General features: G+C 42.9%; 1 protein-coding gene across 6 annotated transcripts in view; it reads left to right on the top strand.

The window, feature by feature from the left end:
- The window catches only part of gbf1 (golgi brefeldin A resistant guanine nucleotide exchange factor 1), a 218369-nt gene that overhangs the window by 133665 nt on the left and 69191 nt on the right, over positions 1-15513 (top strand). For 3 of the 6 annotated variants that reach the window (XM_030442547.1, XM_030442546.1, XM_030442550.1), the window contains exons 8-9: positions 2385-2439; positions 15065-15100. In XM_030442547.1, coding sequence (XP_030298407.1) covers positions 2385-2439; positions 15065-15100 — 91 coding nt within the window. The remainder of the gene's footprint in view (positions 1-2384; positions 2440-15064; positions 15101-15513) is intronic. The other 3 variants (XM_030442553.1, XM_030442551.1, XM_030442552.1) reach the window with 1 other exon arrangement.

Here is a 15513-nt window from a genome sequence, read left to right as displayed (position 1 = left end):
TCCTTACCCCACCACCACCACCACGCATTCTCTCTCTCTCTCTCTCTCTCTCTCTCTCTCTCTCTCTCTCTCTCTCTCTCTCTCTCTCTCTCTCTCTCTCTCTCTCTCACACACTCACACTCACACACACCCACACACACACACACCCCTGTCCAGATGCATCAGAGTGCTAGTCACATTCAGTCAGAGAGCCAACTGAGCTTCATGCTGCATGATCTGCATATAGATGAAGCTAGTCTCTGCTTCAGCAGCAAAGCTCCCAAGCCTATAAATACCTAAAGAAACACACACAGAATTAGCATTGCAGTGACCCCAGACAAAGAAAAAAACCCAAACTAAAACAATGCACTGCTCATCCAAATGTGCAGAAGGCAGGAGAGGGCTCTGTGTAAAGTTAAGGTGTTATCCACCTCTTGTCAAAACAGTCTGTCTCCACCATGACTGTTTGAGACAGGACTTCCCTCCAGTCAAGTCCAGAATTGGTCTTTGCCAAGCTTGTCACCATTTACTAATGCTTGCCCCTTGCATTCACCACCTGTTTTTACTTATTGTCAGGATCTTTGTCAACATGTTCTCTTAGAAGACTTAATTGTGCAAGCATGGAGATAACAACAGGACGTCAGACAAAGAGCATCCCTGCACATGAACAGGAGATGTAGATCCTTCTGATACTGTTCACACACATTCAATCCAATTTTGCTCATGTTCAACTCCCAGCCCCCGACTCGTCCACAGACCCTGGATAATAGAGATGTGAGAGGGTCTGGGCTGCCCCACTCCACCCCCATCAGAGAATAATGAGCAGCAGCTCTCCTCAGAAGGAGTCTTAGATTGCCTGCTGAAAGTATTAGGCATGTTAATCTGTTGGACCCACAGATCATCAAATAATCATGCTCACAAGACAACACTCTATTAACGCTGAGTTAATGTCAGGTTGGGGGCTGCCAGTCCCTTTTTTTTGTTTGGCTGTGGTTCTGTGTATGTGTGTATGACTAGTGGTGACATCTCATTTTCAAGCAAAGCTTTAGAGTCCACAGAAACCCAGCGACACCCACACACACTCAAACACACACACACACACACACACACACACACACACCAAAGTGTGCAACATCTTGAGCAGCAAGCAGCAGTCATTCAGCATTGCTCATCAAATGCTGGCAAAGTTTATTGGCTCGGTTTTAATATCTTGAGGTTCCCACAGTGATATTGGCTCTTAAGCAGCTTAGAACATGCTCTCCATTTCTTTTGTATTATTTGTTTAATCTGTGTAGGTTAAGATAATACATTAAAGGAGGACTTTGGCAATTTTGTATTGCACTTTTATCAATTTGGGTGGAATCACATGCACAGATGTAAAAATTGGCCAACTTTAAGAACTAAAATAATTGGAAAGTTGTACCTGCAACAATTGTGATCATCTATTAAGCCCTACAGTATTTTTTAAACCAAAAATATGTAGTAACTATTCTCTAGGTCTCTGTAAAGTTGTGTCTCTCTGGGTTTTGGTGTGACAAAACGAGAGAGAATGAAGATATCATCTTGGACTCTTGATACTTGAGATTGGTATTTTTCATTATCTGTTGAGATTTTATTGGCCAAATGTGGGGGTTCAAGATCCAAAACAAGGCTGAATCCTTCATTCACAGTAGAGCAACTTTTTGTTCAACTTCCCTCCTCTGCTGTGTAAGGTATAAGCAGGTAATGCCTAATAAAATATAAAAGAGGAAAGATGGCAACCATTCTTTGAGACAAGCTACTCATTGTGGAATAGTTTGCATTGCATGCTCTGATATTTAAACTATGGTGCATTGCTGATTTATGTACCTCTACACAACCCCTGACTCAGCCAGCTTAAGTCATGAACACATGCTTGTAGGAAGGTTTGTGCTACATGCTGATACTGAATAGGCTGCACCTCAGGACTCATCACCAGTGTACGCTTCATGGCACCAAATCAACTGAACAGAAGAGTGAATGAAAAGATGAGCTTTGTATTTCAGTGAGTGTGCTATTATTGCAGTTTTTGAGTTAATTTAACAGTGAAAACAAGCTGTGTGCCATTATACATGTATCTCAAGCTGCAGCTGTGATGGTAAAACACAAATTCTGTCAACAGAGCTGCTACACCACCTCCTAGACAACATTGTTTACCAGCTCATGTTGTGTCTTTTTGTTCACACGGAAATTTGTGTTGCACACAAAGATCCTTTAATATGGATCTGAACCACTAAATAAAGATTGTAAAATGATAGAAAAAACAACAAAGAAGCAATGTAGCATTTCTAAACTTCTGAGGATTGTGCCTGGACAACAGTATACAGCATAGGGATAGATTTATGTCAGAACTGAAATATACTAATCAAGTCACTTGTGTCTTTCAGACTACCACAGTTCAAAGAGGAGGCAAAGAGTTATGTGGGTGCCAACATGAAGAAGGTAACACAACTAAGATGTTGAATGTGTATTTGATCTGCTCGCTGTTATCGTGCTTCTTTTTCCATTTTTTATCTTGGTTTATGTCATTATCACCTGTGCTGTCTTGTCTTTCTGTCTGATTGTTGTATCGGTGCCTGTAAAATACAGCTAATGAAGTAATAGCATCACTTAACTGACTGAATATCAAGATTAGCCACAGTATCCCTGCATATTGTAATTTGTAGTACTCTATTTACTTAACATCTCAGGTAAAATGACCTTGACTCTCTTAATGATTAAATTAAGGAGTCAAAGTTGGGCCTAACTTTCAGCACCCTGAATGTCTTTACCCTGCTCCCGTCAGCTGTTCCTGACAACGCAGTCCCTTCTAATCTAATTTCAGCGCAGACCACATCCAGTGTCCTGGGGTCTCATTTATATAATCTATATAGATATATATTCATTTATAAAGCTTGTGTATGCACAAAATGGGGCCTGAAAGGGGCTTATGCCACTTCCTATGCAAAAGTTGTGATCTCTAAATACAAACTTGGCAGGAGAATGTGCGCGCCTGTAAGCAAACTCACCCATTTGTATGAAAATTTCTGAGGCAAGGAGATCTGGCGACACAAACTGCGAGGTGGTTGTAGGTTATTGTAGGCATAATAACACATCTCACAATTGATTTCACTTCAAATCAAATGTTCTTTATAGATCCACGTCATCATAAACATTAAAACCAGCTGTGTCATTTGTACTTGCGCATGAAGTGAAGGATAACTATTCCATAAACACCTTTTAAATGTAAAATATACCACCCACTCAGATCTGAAATCATATTTCCTGTCACACCATATACCCATACCCATCCCCGGAGCACAGCTTAGAAGGCCGGACTATTTGATAATGAAATTATCAGCATTGGTTGTATAAATCCAAGAGTACATCAGATATAATCTAAGAGAGAAAACTGTAGACATATAATAAAAGTACCATTTTAGTTTCAATTGAGCCTAGTTGTGTAGTGTGTGTGTAAAATTGCTGCAGTGATCACCACCGACTGTATTGTCACCTCACGGAGCACACTGGAGATAGTGCTGTTGCTGGCACACACACACACTCACACACACACACACACATACACACACACCACAACCAGCACATGTGGATTGTGTAAATTAAGAACCTGTGGAAAGAAAGTCAGTGACAGCTCTCATACAATCATTACACTCCATATCCTCATTGTGAGTCCTGATCATGATGCAGGCCACGTTTTTTCTAGGGGTATTCCAACAAGGGTACCTCATGATTCGATTCGATTTCGATTATGGGAGCTTCGATTCTTCGATTATAACGATATTCGATTCGATTATTGGTACCACGATTCTTCGATTATTGCGATTTTTTATGCTTTTTTCCATACAAGATTGATTTTGTCTTCATCTGTGGCTACATTTGTAAATAAATAGCCTATAAATTAACTCAGTTCCTCTAAAACTACACTCATTAAGTAAATAACAAGGTTTTTTGAACATTTGACTTGTATTTTTCAAAGACACAAAATATTTTATTTTATGACTATGTAAACATTTGCACTTTGACCGACTTAACTTTGACCAGGGAAAGTTCCACTTGCACGAGAGCCCTCTGTATTGGTAGAAAACACTGAAAACAGTCAAGCCCTGGATTTATTGAATGAAATTGCATTCTTCTAAACGAAAGTGCATAATTCAACTGAACTCATGGATTAAAGCAAAAAAAAATCTTTTGGCTGAATGTTTTTTTCGAGCTGTAGCCAAGTCATATTCCCAATTTGTAATTTGTGAAACATGTCACAGGGCACGTTACTTGACACGTGCTAAAAAAATAAGATAAGATTTACAGCCTCACCCCACAACCATGTTCTCTAATGCAGACATCAAGTTTAAATATTTGACCAACAGTGTTTTAGGAGGGTGATCTGAACAGCTGTTCTATTCACACTTATTCACACTTAAAATGTTTTTTGTCCTTTCAATGTAATTTTCAATCTATGAAATCAAACTGGGCCTTTTTTTTGCCAAGCTTCTCTCAAGTTTTACTCTTTCAAATAATCAGCCATCTACAGAACTTTTCACTACGCTATTTTCTACTTCTTCTTCTTCTCATCATCATAATCATTAATTAATATTATTATTAATAATAATACTGTTAAAGTGAGCCTCTTATCGTTTAACAGAAAAATTCATCATACAAACTGCAACTTTTGCAGCCTTGTCAGTCTGATGGCGAGTTATCACATTTCTGTCATCACTAATGTAAGATGAAAGTTATGTTTTAGGTGCAAAAGTTAAGGTTCCATAATGGGTTTAATGTATTGTTTTGGAGAATTGTTCATTATGGTATTATCAAGGTCAGCCGCTAGGCAGCGCTAGGGGGCCAAGAGCGATGTGAGGAGGGAGGAAGGCGAAGAAGAAGGGAGAGAGAGTTTTTGGGGGGTTAAGAGAAAAGAAAAGGGTGATGGCGGTCTGTTAACCTGTTGTGTTGAGACTCACTAAAAGATTGGAGTAAGAACCCAGTACGTTGTTGGACTCTTTCATTTACACACCCGCACCCACGTCGCTTACACTGGTGGCAGCGGTGGGATTAATCTCCGGAGAATCGGCCGTTGGGAGTCTACTCAAGTTTTGTGAGTCTCCGAAACTATAGGCTAACGTTGCTAGCCAGAAGAGCAGTGAGTTAGCTTAGTCACTACCATCGCGTTTTTTTGTTTTGATAGCTTCAGTGAAATTAGAAACCACGTTTCGGTCCTCTGATTCAGTCGGGAAGCTGCAGTAAACATCCAAAGAGGGGAAGAGTAATTCAGCATGTCTGACGAGGAGGCGGCCTCAGCAGCTGGACATCAGAGTGCCAGCACCAGCGCCAGCTCCACGGGAACTCCAGCGCAGATTGTGCAGCCACCCAGCAGTACACAGGAAGCACCGCGGGGCATTCCGCTGCCGCCACCTTTTCTCAACGATGGCCGTGAGTCGTTCCAGTTATGGGCTCGCCGCTACGAAGTAATCCAAGCTGCACGCTACAAAGACAGTGGTGTGGACCTGGACACTGTGTTAGCAGCTGAGCTACCCACTAGGCTACCTCCAGAACTGTTCATTGTATGGGATAACCTGCCACAGGAAACCCAGGTCTGTTATACGGAAACAAAGAGGCACTTACAGAATGCTTTTGGTCATAAGGATGTGATTGCATCTTTCCAGACTTTCCCCAATGCTCATCACAGACTGCCCAATGAAGCTATGGAAGTGTATGCTGCAGATATATGTAGGCTTGTAAAAGAAGCTTTCCCTGATTTTGAACATAATGCTTCAGAATATATGAAAATGTCTCGTTTCATCGCTGGTTTGGATCAGGAGCTTCAGGTCAAGTGCCATGAAAGAGGGGTGAAAACTCTCACTGAGGCGTTTGAGGTCGCCTCACAAGCTGAACGGGCCCGCCAAGCAGCTAAATTAATGATGCCAGCATCTTCAGCTAATGTAGCCATCAGAGACATGGGCATTGTACAATCAGTAAACTCTGTAAGTGAAACCAACATTGAACTAAGAAAAACAGTCCAAACCCTCACTACTACTGTCAAAGACTTAAGCCAGGATCTTGCTGCACTGAAATTGAAGCTGGAGGGGCGCAATGACATCCATCACTATGACAGGCACATGCGCACTCCAAGATCTCCTTCCCCATATGGGAGGAGCCCTGAGAGATCCACAAATGCAAGGAACTCAGGTTATGGACGCTCCCCATCCAGGTATTCATATTCCCATCACTCCTCTCCAGAACGCTATCCCCCTCAGAGGGCTCGCCACCATCAGGAGTACACTCACAGGGAATCTGACAGGTATCGACAGCCTTATAGAGAGCCTCGTTACTCAGACCAGGCCTCTAGCCCTTATGAAGAACACGGAGGGAGAAAACCCTCTCCCAGCAGACCATACTATGACTCTCACCGTCGGAGCCCAAGCCCCTATGCCAGACATGTTTCATTCCAGGAGCAGGAGGACAAAGGCCAAGCACGACGACCTAATGACTGGGACCAGCAGCATCCCTCGGGGAGTGGTTTCAAAGAGCGTGGCAGATTTCAACAGGGAAACGGCCACTAGCTGGTGATGCGGGGAGTTCGCCAGCTACTTCTCTGGAAGCCCCAGGTGTCTGCCTCACTGACACACCAGACAACACCGATGCACAGCAGACCCCTTGTGGTAGTACAGATATGTCAATCCCCTTCATTGAATCAGAGAACACTGAGGCCACTGTCAGAACAGACTTAACCTCCTATGTGAATGGCATTGTTGAGGGCACAGATATGCACATCATGCTAGATTCAGGTGCCACTATTTCATTTATCAGTGAGCACACCAAAATGTCAATCCCCTCATTAGCGAAAAGACCTATTAACAAGAAGTACATCATGTCCCAGGCTGTAACTGGCCAAGGTCTGGACACACTGGGTATGATAGACATCACATTTAGGCTGGGGTCTCAAACTCTGCAACATGAAGTGCAAGTGATCAGAAACGTTACCCAAGGCTTCATATTAGGTCTTGACTTCCTCATTCCTCAGGGTGTTATTCTGGACATGGGGAGAGGGCTATGTTATTTGGGTGATGATATCTTGCCCCTACTGAGTAAAAGTGAATTAGCACCTGCTAGTTGTACTGCCCAACTAATGGAGAACACCACCATCCCTCCTCGCTGTGAAATCATCTGCAAAGTTGCACTAATTCCCCCTATAACCGGTCTAGGCATACCACTCAGCTACAGCGGCTATTTGGAACCCAGGCAACTGGAGATGGATGGTATTTCAGTTGCCCGCACTCTGTCTACTGCTGTAAATGGCTGTACTGTCACACGCATTATTAACCCCACACCTGGTCCTATGGTGCTTTATTCAGGTATGCAGCTGGGACAGTTTACCCCTGTATCTGACACTGAGATAAGTCAGGATTCTGCCCCTGTATGTAAGGTATCCACCTGTCCAACACCACCACCAGGCCTCCCACCTAATGTTACACAGCCAACCAAACCACCTTTTAATGTTAAATATGGAAATCTGACAGATGCGGAGAGGTCTGACCTGCATAACCTTCTCTCATCTTATCAGGATGTATTCAGTAAAACCAGTACAGACGTTGGTAACACAGACATTGTCAAACACAAAATCTTCACAAACCGAGCTCCCCCAGTTAGGAAGCGTGCATACCGCACTTCCCCAAAGATGCAAACAGTGATTCAGTCACATGTGGAAGTGATGTTGGAAAAAGGAATAGTGGAGGTCAGCCACAGCCCCTGGGCGGCACCGGTGGTGATGGTTAAAAAAAAAGATGGCACCTGGCGCTTCTGTGTCGATTACAGAGGCTTGAATGCAGTCACAGTGAAAGATGCACACCCTTTACCTAGAACAGATGACACACTGGATGCACTCAGGGGCTCAGCAGTGTTCAGCACAATGGATCTCTCTTCAGGGTACTGGCAGGTGCAGCTAGAGGAGCAAGACAAAGCAAAGACAGCTTTTACCACAGGCAGAGGGCTTTATCAGTTTCGGGTGATGCCCATGGGCTTGGTAAACGCCCCGCCCACTTTTCAACATCTCATGCAGCTGGTGTTACAAGGCCTCTCATGGACAACGTGCCTTGTATACTTAGATGACATAATTGTCTATAGCCCCAATTTTTCAGTCCATCTTCAGCATTTGAGAGAAGTGTTGGATCGCTTAAGAGCTGCAAACCTGAAACTCAAGCCCTCAAAATGCTGCTTTGCTCAAAAGGAAGTGACATTCTTGGGACATGTGGTCTCAGCAGCAGGACTACAACCGGACCCGAAAAACATTGAGAAAGTGAGAGACTGGCCTGTGCCTAAGAACCCCACAGAAGTCAGAGCTTTTCTTGGCCTATGTTCTTACTACCGGCGCTTCATTTACCAGTTTTCAAAAACATCAGAGTCCCTACATGCTCTCACACAGAAAGGAAAGACATTTCTGTGGACAGAGGTGGAGCAGAGTGCATTTGAAAGCCTCCGTCATGCTCTATGTAACACACCCATCTTGTCCTATACCGATTTCTCACGTGAATTTCTGCTCTTCACTGATGCATCCAGCACATCAGTTGGATGTGTTCTAGCACAGATGAATGCTGAGAACATGGAAAATGTTGTTGCATATGGCAGCCGCAAGTTGACAAAAACAGAGACCCGGTGGCCCACATATGACCGGGAACTGTGGGCTATTGTATGGGCAATCAGGCACTTTCGTCAATATTTGACAGGTTACCCTTTTCGCATCATCACAGACCAAAAACCTCTTCTCTCCTTAAGGACGATGGCTCTGGATTGTGATCCTACAGGTCGCAGAGCCCGGTGGGCTCTGGAAATTGATCCCTATGACTGGACAATTGAATATCGGCAAGGCACAAAACATGCAAATGCTGACTCCATGTCCCGTCGTCCTGAGACAGCTGAAGATGCCAGCCCGGTCGTGTCAACCAATCAGGTGGGATGTGTTTCAAGTCACACGCAAACAGACCCAGTAGAGCCATCTACATGTGCCTCAGCCACAGGGCTGGAAATTTACCCGGAGGCTTCCCCCACTTTTTCAGTCACTACGAATGTAACATCACCTGCGCAGTCTGCCACACCACATATTGCAGTTGTGACTATGGACACTTTGCCCCTGAACACTGACAGACAGTTTCTCATCCAAACTCAAAAAGCTGACCCTGATTTGAAAATAGTCCGGAATTGGGTGTTGACTGACTGTAGGCCACCATTCTCAGACGTGAAAGCAGTGTCACCTGAGATTAGACAGTACTGGAGGGAGTTTCCAAAACTCACTCTTAGTGATGATCTTTTGTGTCGCAGAGTCAGACCTCCACCAGGTGACCTTGTCATACAGACTGTTGTACCCAGCAGCCTGCAGAAGGAGGTGTTCCAGACCTTACATGGACATTCACTCTCTGGACATTTCAGTACACAAAAGACATTACAAGGGGCACAGGTCAGATGCTTCTGGCCTCACATGTCACGCAACATAACTGATTGGTGTCTCAAATGTTCAGCCTGTGAAGCACGACGACCACAGACACCACACCAACAGGCCCCTATGCAAAACATAGTCACATCCAGGCCTTTTGAGAAGATTGCAGCAGACCTGACTGAACTGCCACTCACACGCCGTGGTAATCGGTATGTGCTTGTTGTAATGGACTATTTTACTAAGTACCTCAACCTATATGCTCCCCCTGATCAACGAGCAACTACGGTGGCTAAATGTCTGTTTGAAGATTACATCAGCCACCACGGGGTGCCACAAGGTTTGCACACTGACCAAGGCCGTCAATTTGAATCAGATCTTGTCAAAGAATTGTGTTCCCGGCTGGGAATACACAAAACACGGGCATCGCCCTATCATGCTATGTCAGATGGCATGGTGGAGCGGGCAAACAGGACTATAAAGGACCAGTTGGCAAAATTCCTGTACACCAGAGGAGGTGAATGGGATGACCATCTGCGAAAGGTCGAGTTTGCATATAACACAACTGTTCACTCCTCCACCAAATACACTCCCTTCTTCTTGGTCCATGGTTGAGCAGCTCGTCTACCAGCTGATCTTCTCCTTGGAGACCCCCCGAGAGCTGCAAATGCCACTCCCGGTACTCCAAGTGACTATGCCAGTTCAGTATTACAGAGACTGTGTACTGCTATTCACTCTGTTGCACATAACATTGAGGTAGCTGGCGCGCAGCAAAAGTACTACTATGATCGTCGGATGAAACATACAGCCTATGAGCCGGGTGATTTAGTGTGGGTTGACCTCCCTGCCCTGGCTAGACAAAAACTGTCACCAAAGTGGTCTGGTCCGTTCAGAGTGTTAAGACGGCTCAGCTCAGTCACGAATGACAGTGGACTATGAACTGTTGGATCAACGGGACCCCAGAGCTAAGCCTAAGATAATTCACTACAACCGTCTGAAACCTTATCGCTCTGCCTGGTCAGCTGGTGGTACGCCACCGTCACCGTCCGGTCAGGCAGTACCCATGAACACTCCAAGTCCCCCACTTTTAACGGCACTGTCAGGCTCCAGACCATATGTGTACAGGCACCCTGACACACACACATGCCCTGTTCCTCCATCTCAGACAAATGTTTCCTCGTCACCGCCAGGGCCTGCTACTGCGACGCCACAGGCAGGGGACATTGTGGCGACAGGATGTCATAGTGAACTTTTTCCAGTCGTGCAGCCTCTCATGGGGGTAAGGACCAGGTCTGGTCGTTGTGTGCGTCCCCCAGTGCGCTACATGCACGATAACTGAATTATTTCTCACGTCGGATGTTGGATCGACATGGACTTGTGCTCAAGACACAAAAAAACAAAAAAACAAACAAAAAAACAACAACAGACAAACAAACAAAATAACAAGTACCCTGTTCTGCTGTAACTGTTATGCACTGTTCTACTTGCTGTGTTGATACAGTAGTAATCGTCATTATGACCCCATTTGAAGCGAGGACGCTTCTTTTTGTAAGGGGGGGAAGATATGTAAGATGAAAGTTATGTTTTAGGTGCAAAAGTTAAGGTTCCATAATGGGTTTAATGTATTGTTTTGGAGAATTGTTCATTATGGTGTTATCAAGGTCAGCCGCTAGGCGGCGCTAGGGGGCCAAGAGCGATGTGAGGAGGGAGGAAGGCGAAGAAGAAGGGAGAGAGAGTTTTTGGGGGGTTAAGAGAAAAGAAAAGGGTGATGGCGGTCTGTTAACCTGTTGTGTTGAGACTCACTAAAAGATTTGAGTAAGAACCCAGTACGTTGTTGGACTCTTTCATTTACACACCCGCACCCACGACGCTTACACTAACATAGTGTTAATAATCAAAGAAGCTCTTAGGCTTTACATTTGTTCTATATGTTATAATACAAAATTTCAGCATTGAGCTACAATCAGGCTACATTCATGATGTTGTACAGTCAAACTAACCAAAAACTTCTTATTGATCATTATAAAGTCTTGTTCCTTTAACCATGGTAACTCACGGTGCCAGAGGGGAGGCAGAGACGCAGAATGAAGCCGTTTACACAGATACATTGCAGACAAAGTGCAGACTATAGTTGTTATTTCACACATGTAGCACACAACAGGAGACTCGCCGTGTCAGACGAGTTCTCAGGTGTTGACTAAGCTCAAAAACTAATTGATAACGTAGCAGCGCGACGAGTCCTTGCTAGCTAAGCAGCTAAACTTTAGCGCTGCTTCGTGTTTAGATCCCGCCCTGTCTGGGTCAATACACTGTCATTGGTCAGGCACGCACACGCTGTTAACGATACCATTGGCTGTAGAGTGTGACAATCTGTCAATAAAGATCAGCCAACAGTTGTTCTCCTCCGATCTACATTGATCTCATAAGTCGCCTCTGTGAAGTTTGAATGACGGAAATCTGTCGTAGCGAGGGAGAATTTTTAATCCATCTGAACTCATTCAGTCTGGAGCTTCAGCACAGTGAGGTGAACACAACACAAACACAGTAGAGCAGAGTGGCACTCACACTCATCGGTTGGGGGGTTTGTAGCGCGGCTCCATGATGCCACCACTAACCGATACTAACGTTACGGCTCCGTTTGTTGTGGTCCCACTCACTAATTGGTCTGGGTGGCGGTTCCGGTAATGTGTTTTTTGTTCCGGTCTTGCAGCAAAGCATCGACGTTAATTAATCGAATCCAAATCGTCATGTGACGCATCGCGATGCATCGCCACATCGATGAATTGCACCCACCTCTAACGTTCACCATAACTTAACTTCATTAAATAAATTAATTGTGTTCATGTATCAAACTTCCACTTTCAAATGATAACTCAGGCTGAGGGATAACACCGATAGTCACAATCATACTAAATACTGCCGTGCCACTTATTTGTAATCCTGCATAGACTGTCACGACCCTAGCGCTGCCAGAGGAAGACGAGAATGAACAAATAGAATATGTTTGTTGTGACCACCACCTCACCAACCAACACCTTGTTCTCTGTGCCAGAAATATGTATTTTCTTAATCTTTCTCTTGTTGTGTCCGCGATTCATTGTAATGAACCATCGATCAGCGGCTCACTTCCAGGTATTAACATTCATGTGGCACTTTGCATTGACCATCGATGGTTGAATGTGGATGTGGAGATGATGATGATGCGAATCCATGTGCGCAAATTTCCAAGTTGATTTGGGATTTATAAAAAGGAAATTGTGCATTGTTGGATAAACACCAGGTTTTATAAATCTGAATTTATTATTTTTTTTATTCCTTTGCCACATGTACACTTTTAATAATGGATCATACACAATGATTTATAAATGTGACCCCTCGACACTCAGGATCTTAATTGTGCAGAGCAGTGTAGAAACACAAGTCTGACATAGGGTACATCCCAATTCCCTTATTTTTCATTTGAACTGGAAGTCATTCTTGACCACCATCTTGAAGGCTGTCCCTAAGCTCTTATTTATGCTCCAAGGAGAGACAAGGGATCTCTGCATAGTGCACCCAAGTGAATCACAATCAACTTCTATATTGTCTTTGTTTTCTGATTCACCACCAAGTTGAAATGTGTCAGCCTGACTGGAGGAGAACAAAAGGACCAACTTTCTCCATTTATCTTTTCAGTGTCAGTCTCAAACATGTGAGGCTGATCATTGCTGAACGTCCTTTAAATTCTCTCTCAGTTAAACATTTATCTTAAAAATAGTTTCCATTGTTCAAAATACACCATAATGACATTCTGGGTTATTAAATGATGTTTGATGTCAGTGAATGCAGAGGCAAATAATGAATGGCATTCTGCCGGTAGAACTGGTCCCTGTGTCTCTGAGCAGACACGGTACATAATATAAAAAAACAATGACAACAGAAGACATAGTTTCCTAACAACATGAAGCAGTGTGACGTCATGGGAGTTATTTAGTTCATTGTTTAACTGATTTGACTGAGGCAGAAACATTCAGACACTGTAATGTTTTAAAGCTTTACTGAGATTACATTTAGTCACATTTGCTGACTTCCTTCCTCACTCTGATATATCATCTAATGTTTGTCTGGGAGTCACTGGTGTTGATGAGTTTGAGCACTGTTGGAAACATTTTGAAAAACGTAATTACGCAACACCACAAAATCATTCTAACAAAGGTCTAGTTGTTTTTAGCCACATTAATGTAGAAATGCAACATATTATATCTTAAAGTTTTCCAGCCCAAAGTTAAAGTGATATTAATTAGTATAAGGAGCACCTCTATGACCATAGCATGTTTATCCCATAACTTTTAACACACAAATGAAATGGAAGTATATAGGGCAGGTTTGGGGAAAATGGCTGTGATAAATCAGTAACTCCAGCCCAGGACAGGACTGGGCTGGAATTAGTCACATTTAGGACCATCTAATCCACTGCGTGAGAGAAGTCCTGGATGTTTGCCAATGAAAAAATAATGACCCTTTCGCACATGATGACAGGATGCAATTCAGTGCAAATTCGACCTTTGACTGCTGTGACTCAAAAGGTCAATCCATGCCAACTCTCCCTGAATTCAAAACTTTCCATGTCATGGCCCTCTCAAAATCCTCTAGTTGTACTCTGAATACTTTTAAGTTGTGAATTGTGAAATGTAAATATTCTAAACCTCACCAACTTTTATTCATTTCAGTAGTTATGACTGGATGTGGAAGTGGGATGAGAGAGACAGGGGCCACCACTCCTTTATCATCTAATCATTTTTTGTAAATAGCATATTTCTTTGTACTTTTCACTGAATGTAATTGTACTTTTACTTTTTTGTATTTCATTTGTAGATATTTGTTTGTTTTGTGTTGACTTCAAGATTTTCTATGTGTATACCCGTTGAGCCTGATTTTCATCTGGCTCTTGAAATTAGCAAATTACAGCTTAAAACTGTTGCTTACTGGATGATGTGGTCTTATTGCCTTTGGACAAAACATTAATCCCCTCAGCTCAATACAGACTTGTTATATTTTAAATGTTAACCTTTTATAAAAAATCTCAACTTGATGCCTCTTGATATAGTGTCGATATTTTGCCACATGGCATTGACTATCTAATCTAATTGAATACGGTATCAAATATCAATATTTTCCAGGTATTGTAATGTCTTTATAAATTCACATATTGTGATAACATTTTTCTGAACTAACTAAACTTGGTGAGTTGGTATGGAATGACCCATATGCCAGTATAGTCGAGGGCTAGTTAGATGGTTATGTTCCCCACCGTCAAAATTTCCCAGTTTTTGTTTGATTGACTATTGTTTTTGTTTTAGTGTTAGACATGTTGTATTAATGTATTTACTGTAGAGCTGGAAGCAGTTATTCCTGCAGTTTTTCGCTCTTTGCATGTTCTGTCTGCTTGTCCACTCACAATGCCTGCTTATTAGCTGGCTGCACCTTCTCTAGTGGTTGGAGCCTGTAGTGGCCGTATCTGTGTCTCCAAACCCTGTGCCCTATCTGGATCCCACACCCCTCCCATCATGTATGGACATGTATGCTTGAGTGTGTGTTGTGTTGGTTCCACTGCTGATGTTTTACCCATCACTAATCACGGGCATCTGCCCCCTCCCCTTCTCTTCTGAGGCTTACAATATCTTGTGGAAAAACAAAAGAGTGCAGGTAAGGAAGATGACTCTCAGTATTCAGGCTGGAGAATATCCCCCCATAACCTCCTTCTGTCCTTTTCTAAGACCCCACGAACCTCTCACTTCTTTTATCTGATCAACTGGCTACAAAGAGAAAGTTGGCGTGTGCTGTATTTAAGAAATGACCATCCATTATTTAAGTACAAAGCAACTGATGTAATTTTATATGAACAAATACACACACACACACACACACACACATATATACACATATATATGTATGTATATGTTTATATATATATGTATGTATATATGTATCTATGTGTATATATGTATGTATATATATATGTATATGTGTATATATATATGTATGTATATATATATGTATATGTGTGTATATATATATGTATATGTGTATATATGTATATGTATGTATATATATATGTA

This window comes from Sparus aurata, chromosome 15, assembly GCF_900880675.1.
Source record: "Sparus aurata chromosome 15, fSpaAur1.1, whole genome shotgun sequence".
NCBI lineage: Eukaryota > Metazoa > Chordata > Actinopteri > Spariformes > Sparidae > Sparus > Sparus aurata.
The sequence above is the reverse complement of the archived record's forward strand: the minus strand, read 5'-3'. Positions and strand labels throughout refer to the sequence as shown.